Source organism: Branchiostoma floridae, unplaced genomic scaffold, assembly GCF_000003815.2.
Source record: "Branchiostoma floridae strain S238N-H82 unplaced genomic scaffold, Bfl_VNyyK Sc7u5tJ_306, whole genome shotgun sequence".
Taxonomy (NCBI): domain Eukaryota; kingdom Metazoa; phylum Chordata; class Leptocardii; order Amphioxiformes; family Branchiostomatidae; genus Branchiostoma; species Branchiostoma floridae.
Window position 1 is genome coordinate 39,945 of NW_023365801.1, and position 8,210 is coordinate 48,154.

Genomic DNA, 8,210 nt, shown 5'->3' on the forward strand with positions numbered 1-8,210 from the left:
AAACAGTGATTAATACTTCTGGAGATACCACAGTGTGTGGGAGCTTTCAGAGCTATTCCTGGAAAATGGCCTAACATAAAGAGCTTTTGATAGCATTTCATCTACTACAGCTGCCCATGCTGCGGGGGATGCACCTTAAAGTTTGTGCCATCGATATATCCTCTCTAAATCATTTCATTCATAGTAAATGAGAAGGCACTAGAAATAAACGAAAATTGGCTTTGACAGGAAATCGACGCCCACTATCAATTTCCAACGAGTTATCGGGGACCATTGAGGCATACAAATGAGGCTAACTATTTCCGTACTACCTCTTATGTAAGTCGACTCGCCCTGTGGGCTCGGGGTTGATTTGAGCGTAAGGCGGCAGGTGGTGGTCGTCTCTAATGCACCTACGCAGATTGTATCGCACCCTTTACAGCCCTGACTGCCACCTGGTCGTCTGCTCTACGGCGTTCTAGATCATTTTTTTTATAATTTGATTTCTATCTTATAGGGCGGTCCGAAGATCACAGCTGCAGGCAACTGATTGAAAATCAGCTCAACGGTCCAGTAGCAGAGAACTTACACGCTCGATTCCCAACATCTTCAACGGCGTAGGGAAGATTCTTCGCCACAAGTCATTAGAGACGAAGAGGCAGTGGAGACAAAATGGCCAATCTTACATCGGACACGATGTACAATGAAGGCAACGGCTCCGACATCTTTCTCACCCCAATCCCCTTGTACAAGCACGACACCCCTGTTACCATCGTCTTCATCATCTCCTATCTCATCATCTTCTTGATGTGCATCGTCGGCAACGTCGGCGTCTGCACGGTGTTGGTGAAGAACCCGAAGATGAGAACCGTCACCAACCTCTTCATCCTGAACCTGGCCATCAGCGACCTGTTGGTCGCTGTCTTCTGTATGCCCTTCACCCTTGTGGACAACCTGCTGCACGGTGAGCGTTTTTATATCCTTACAAATACCAAACAGATCTACGGCTTCTAACCCTGTTGTCTTTCTATAGATTCCATGCAGTATTTGAAAAACCCATTTGTAGTTTGTAAAGTCAAGTGTTGTTTCACAATTTCTCATGGTACTCGAAGACATCCACATGAAAAAAAACCACGATGTTACCAAGTTGCTATCTGAAGTGCGCATAACTCGAGAATAACCAATGCTGTGAGAGTAAATCTCTTAACATTCGCATTTAGTCAATGAAGTTGTGTTTGGGTGTCCGTTGGAATCATGAGAGGTGACGTTACATGGAACAAATTGTCTCTATTGACAACGGACAACTTCGTCATCCAAAAAAATCTTAAGGATACTTCTAAGAAATTGTCATTTAAACGCAGCATGTGAGAACATATGGTAGCATGGATGAGAGCTTTGAAAAATAATAGGAATATTTGGAACGTTTGTCTAAGACATTTTTCTCTTATATTTTCAAGAGCAAATTGTTTTTATTTGTATTGACGATCAAACATATAGATACAGTGGCCTTACCACATATGGTAGGGTGTTTATTGTTTTATAGGACGTATTTGCTAGCAAAATTGTTACAATGTGTATTTAAGTCATGATTTAAGTCCTATTTCTAGAAAAGTGAAACAGACACCTTTTTTGCACTTTACAATTGTCAGTGAATGCAATGATATAGCCCGTGGCTCGTTGAATAGGAAAGAAAGAAACATCACATGCATTCTAATGTATCACGAACAAGGCATTCACCACATTCTATGTGCCTTATCTGCCTTTCTACCACATCTTACTAACTGTCATGATAACGATTTTAAATTCTGAAGCATGCACACAAGCTCTCATATAAGAAAGCTTTAAAGTTATCTGTTGTCAATGATGATATATTTCAAAGCATCTCTCTTAATTGATCACTCTATACCGTGTTGTCAATGTTGATATATGTCAAAGTATATTTCTTCATTGATCGCTCTATTGTATTGAAAAATTATACCGCATGCCTCAATAGTTCAATCCCATTAAAAGTAGTTCAGTTTAAGCTTGAGAGCAACAGCAAACCATCGTTCAATCCTTGACTTTGAAGTAACCTATCCTTCCATCGACAGTTGCTATGCTTATTCTAGTGGAATACTCCTTTTCCGTCACGGTTTGTGTAATGGCGCTAACGACGACGGAGTCACAGGTGGCAGAGTGTAACAACAGGATGTAGTGAAGGTTCTTTGAGTATCGTCTGTACTGCCCTTGTAAGCTATTTTGGTTGATAATCTGAGCTGAGTGGACGTGCAACCTAATCGAATATCTAGCTGGCTGCGGCTGCTGACTAATATTTTGTGTATTCAAGGCGAATGCTGAGGCTATCTAGAAGCACTACAGATTGTCATATGGTACTGACGTGTACAAATTGCCTTTTTCATCCACAGAATATTGACCATATACTATCTGACGCTCAAAAAAATATCAATCTTTTTTTTGTCTGGGCATGCCAGTGTGCCCTTTCCTCCACATTTTCATGAACCCTCACCTTATGATCAGTTTGCCCATATGCCAAGTAATTTTCCTGGACAAGCTTCGATGACCCCTCCTTGATATCTACCTTATATATAGGTTGTTGCAGCAGCTTGTTGGGCGGCTGTGCGGTGGCCTTCACATCCAAACCATTACATGTATAATCATTTTTATATTGGATAGTTTATAAAAAGATTGCAGTTATAATCTGTACAGCCTTGACTTACGTATTTCGATGTTTGTACATTAACCGGAAAGAAGATAACTAAGAAAACCTCAATCATCTTCATATGACGTAAAACAGAATGTGATATGACGATGATTAAGGTTTTTTAGTTAACTTCTTTCCGGTTAATATACAGATATCAAAATACGTAAGTCAAGGCTGTACAGATAACTGTAATCGTGCATATGAGCTACAGAACTCTGTACTTTACCATACTAAAGTACTAAAGTCGTCAGTATACAGTAATTTGAGCATGAGTTGCAGAGGGGGAGCGCGAAAACAGGACAGGGGGATAATCATAGCTGCATGGACGTCATTGCCGGTTTGCCACATAATCAAAACGCATGTTGGTGGCATTTCAAAAGGCTCCGGGATGCTATTATATAGTATTAGATTGACACGAATTGCCTTGCCAATCACGGAAATGTAACGCGTAGCTAGCAGGTGTAAGTATTCACAGAAAAATCTTGGTTGAAACTTCTGACATTCAAAGTAACAAAAATGCTATGTCTGAAAGGTATACGTCCATTTGTTTGATAGTCATATGCAATATGTAGCTGCGAGTTAACGTCGATCAGTCAAGTTTGTATGTCAATTAAAGCAAAATATTTCGACAAACAAGAGGTCTGATACGTCCATGAAATAGCCGGGCCAGGTAGCCAAGGCAGAGATGTACACAATGATATGTATGCTATGCAAATGAAGACCTAATTTTCATGATTAATGAGAAACTTATACAAATCTATTATTTTTCATAACTGGATTATTCAATTAATGTAACACGTTTGATGACTGGAGGAAAATAGACAGATACCAAACATACAAATGATGAACTGTTTTGCATAATTAATGCAACAATAGCAAAATTGCTTAATCATAAATGATGGAATTTTTTACTTGTGACACGGTGTAAGCTAATCAATGATAAACATCGACATACATAAGTTATGCAAATAAGTATGTCATTTGCATAACATCTTCAAAGGCTCTAAATATTTCATGAAGGTATGAGGTCGCCTAACTCTAGTTTCAAATTTTGTTTTGTTTACCATAAGTTTTACCGAACAGGCCTCTGTGATACGATTGAATAGCAATAAACTGTATGGCGTTTGTAGTAGAGAGCAACTCATACCTCACACAAATCATATGTATCATTTAATTCGTTTGAATAATAATTTTTTTCCTTTTCTATTTGCTTTTGGATAGACGAGGACAATGTGGCACTGCACTCAAGTTTTGTAACTTATATTAACAGTGCCACATAAGGTACAGACAGAAGGTAAATATAGTATTTACCTACCCGACCAAAGTCAGGCACGCATTTTTTTCACCTGGGTGAAGTGAGGAAGGTCGTGTAAATTGCCTTTCCCAAGGGCACAACGTCGGGGGCACGGCGGGGATCGAATTCAAGACCTCTAGATTCCAAGCCGAACGCTCTACCGGTTACGCCACGACCGACGCCACAATGAGCAATTAATTGTGTTGGGCATCTATCACCTTTCACGTTACCTTCACTTACACCCTAATCTTGAATAAAAATCTTCATCCATTAAGGTAGGTGGGTAGGTCGGTATCTAGTTTACAGTACATAAAAATGCACTTGCAAATTGCTCTGGCCGAGAAGCCTGTTTGCGTTGACGTCACACAATCAGATACGAGGCAGACTGTAATCGATGTATTTAAAGGGTGCTCATGTTACCATTGAAAAAAAAATGCAAGTTACAAGTTGCTTTTTAAAATCACGGGAAAGCAATGTGACAAAAAGAATCTGCCAGAAATCTTGGTGTATACATCTAGTTGGGTAGCCATGGCGGTACGTCCTTCACAATCACGTTATGAATAATAAGATAGCTAAAATGATTGCTATTTTCGAAGAAAATCGTCACAAGACGCGCATTTTTTTGTGAGCATGAAGTAATTCGATCGGGGGTTACAGATGTATGGTAGAGCGCAAAAACAGACGTCGCTTGATCCATTACTTTAAAACTGGAAAAGTCTGGAAATGCCTCGGATGCTACTATGAGCCGTGTGTACGTTAGTGCACCTCCGGCGGCATTGCCGCGTCGTGACTTCTTCTTCGTTCTTTCTTTTTCTGTACCGGGTTGTTTCCAAACGCAAGAGGAATAAAGCTGGACTTGATAAAAGCGCCTGTTGGCCATGGGGTTATTTCAAAGCGATACTGGGTATCGGGATTCTTGTAGAGGGATAATAGAAATACCTTTTCTCTAAAATAATACATGTGCTGTTACATTATTAACGTCGGCAATATAGAGTAATCTGATTACGAGTTACCAATACTAGAAGTATGTAATTTGGTTTGTTTTTGTCTAGGAGCGTCGTGAGTACACCTGCGACTTCCTTTTGCTTGAAATCTCAGCTGCGCACACGTCAGTGCAGCGCGTCTGCTACTTATCGGGACGTTATATCTGAACGCTTGATACTTATTGGGGGCGTTTCAAAACGGTACAGGATACTACATAGTAATAGAGGGATAAAAGCACAATAATGTAACAATGTCTAAGATCTTTGCAGATGACACCTCTCCCTTGTTATATAATTATGTGCCTTGTATGTTCCGCTGGCGCGGCATACGTGTGTCTATCTGGCATCGGGAGAATGACTGAAAATTTAGAACAATCTCTGAGCAGACATAAGGGTCCTGATTAGTTCAAGTGTTGTTTTGGTGTTTCTGCAATAAGGTCTATTCAGTCCTATATCTTTTCAGTTCACTATACCACTCTTCAATAGTGAAAAAGTTTCATGTCTATTTAAAAAAAAGGTGATCTTAGCCGATGCATCTGCTTTTGGATTGCATTAAGCCAGTCGTAAAAGTTCCGAATTGTATGCTTTTACTTAATGCATTTGTTCAGCCTGCAGAAATGCAACATTACGAGAACAAGATCAACCCATAACCACAATCTGAAGAACAAATTCATATTTTTATGAGAAACACTGTTCACTGACAAACGAATGTAGCTCACAAGATTTAACTCCGTACGGCAAATCTAATGAAGCAAGAACTGGAGAGCTAGCGATGTGTAAAACAAGTTTTTTTGAATACGTCAGATCAAAGAGGCAATCTTCTATGAAGTTCAAGTAGCAGTGAAGTATAAGGAAATGATTGGAAAACCAAGCCTTATCAGGACGGATGATAACTGCATGCAGCTCTACATGTTAAACGTTTCTAAAACGAGCTTGTTAGTAGATGACAACCAAGGGCTCATGCTTATCCACTTTTGTATGTAGAGTTGCAAAATTGGATACAAATGAATATAATTTGTTCATCTGATTGCTCATTGACTTTAAAAAGTTACTCAGAAAAGTTACAATGTGTGACGAGCGGGGGAATCTTTACAATTTAACGTCGGGTTCTCTTTTCGTAACAACTAGTTAAGCTTTACCGTAGCAACGTACTGATTGCCCTTCTTCGTGAAAAATAAATACTACGCTTCTGCTGATTGCAAACAGACTTCAGGGGCGTATTTCTATCCCTTGTGGATTACCATTATGTTTATCCACACAATATCAGTCTTCCAAAAGGCCCAAGACTTATGAACGGTTTCTTTAGTGCTGATTGCTCACTCCCGGAAAACTGATCACAGATTCTCCCCTTCAGGGCAAGACGTTTCAAGGTAATGGCAGGAGGAATGGCATGTGGCCTAGTGATTTGAGTGATATGAGTGATATACAAGCCACACTGATTAAACCATATGTATGACCTTCTTAAGGTATCAGAAAAGCTGAAAGAAGCAAGCCAAAAAAGCAAAAAGTCGGTGACAAATATACCTCTTTTATCAGATCTACGTGGTCAGAGGGGTTGAACGAATGATGGAATATACAGAGCATGGTGCATATACTAGACTATAGATTCAGTGAGATGCCCACCTAAGACTGTGATGTATTCTCTACCCGTTTGGATAAACTCACGTGTCGTCAAGATACCCTTGAGTGTAGCTTATAGAGTATTCTTTATAGAGTATTCACAACTTGCACACGTTCATAGGAAAATTAGGCAATGCATCATGGCTTTGGGGCTGTCATATTATGCGTTTGAAGTGCTGTTCAAAGTTTAAATAATTGCCACCGCCTTTCCTAGGCTCCGTTTTTGGGAAAGGGACAATGGCAAATCTGAAAACGCCACAAACGAAGACATGATTGCCTTGATGGGAAAATAATTGGAAATGGATGAGGACAAAATATTACAATTTTTTGATACATCCCGGCCGTGTAAAGCACTGAGACATAAATGGCAAAGAGTCATGACTCCACTGCGTTATTCTCTTCTTCCCTCAATATTTACCACCCACGACGCACTCCACTACTCTTTGGTAATGTCATTCAAATCAAATCTAGTGAACCATTTTCATTCGGGAAAATATATGTTGTAGAACTGCACAGGTCTTTGGACTTCAGTCATTGGTTTTAAGACCCCATTCGGTATATGAGGCAACGATTTTTTTTCATAAAAGAAACTTTGACTGAGTTGAAAATCGATAAGACTAAGAGGGAGCAGAACTGACTGATACCATTCGGTCTCTGCGGAGGCTCCATAATGTACACGGCTCAACTCTTACCCGTACCAAAGTTTTCTAGAACGGTGCGATGCTTGTATTGCTGATATCATTAAAGTTTTATTTTATTTCATACGATTTTAAGTATTTCTCAGATAAAAGGCTGTTAATCTACACTAAAAAACGATTGCGTTTCACGAGAGACCATAGCACTAGTGGAGATACAGCTCAGATAAAACAAACAGCTCACTCACTCACCCACTCACTCATGGCCCATACCCACGGTGGTCGTAGGGGCTCCACGACACCCATCAGCGGTGATCTTTGCCCAAACAAACAAACAAACAAATAAACAAACAAGACATGAATCTTATTGCTTATTCACCCATGATATTATATTTACCCCATGGTATTTATATTCAGCAACATTTTGGTATTCATTTTTTCTAATTTTGTATAGTTGGCGGTGGATACCACCCATTCAACGCCTTTGTTTTGCCTGGTACTATTGTGATTGATTTTTCCGTTCCCTTGTCAGCACGAACCGGACTTTGTGACATCCGTCTGTCTGTGTGTCATTCGCCAAAACTAATGAAATCAGACAATTTACTTTGTGCAAGACAGTTTCAAATACCAATATACAAACAAGAGATGAAAATGTTCAGGTACAATTATATACGACTTGCCTTTATACAAATTTCATTTGTTGGAAAGGTATAAAACTACCTCGGGTAGGTAACCAGTTTGGTGACGTATAAGAATGTGAGCCAAATTTGTGCTTGCCACAATCTGATACTCTAATGCTTTTATAAAGTAAATTGTACTGGATCCAGCAGTGCCCGGAGCAGTTTCTCACTACCCGGCATTTATACAAACGTCATTACTTTAGTTAAGTGCTCTTGATGACCCTTAGGTTCAACTCTCAAAGTTTTGAAGGCTAAATCGTTTATTCTTTATCAAATCTTGAAGTTAAGAAACACTTAACTTCAAGATTGATAAAGAAT

At 39.5% G+C, this 8,210-nt stretch overlaps 1 protein-coding gene across 1 annotated transcript in view; it reads left to right on the plus strand.

Annotated features, from left to right (window-relative positions):
* The first annotated feature begins 451 nt into the window (after positions 1 to 451).
* LOC118408654 (neuropeptide FF receptor 2-like) overlaps positions 452 to 8,210 on the plus strand; it is an 18,421-nt gene continuing 10,662 nt past the window's right edge. The window contains exon 1 of the mRNA XM_035809510.1: positions 452 to 943. Coding sequence (XP_035665403.1) covers positions 652 to 943 — 292 coding nt within the window. The 5' untranslated portion in view covers positions 452 to 651. The remainder of the gene's footprint in view (positions 944 to 8,210) is intronic.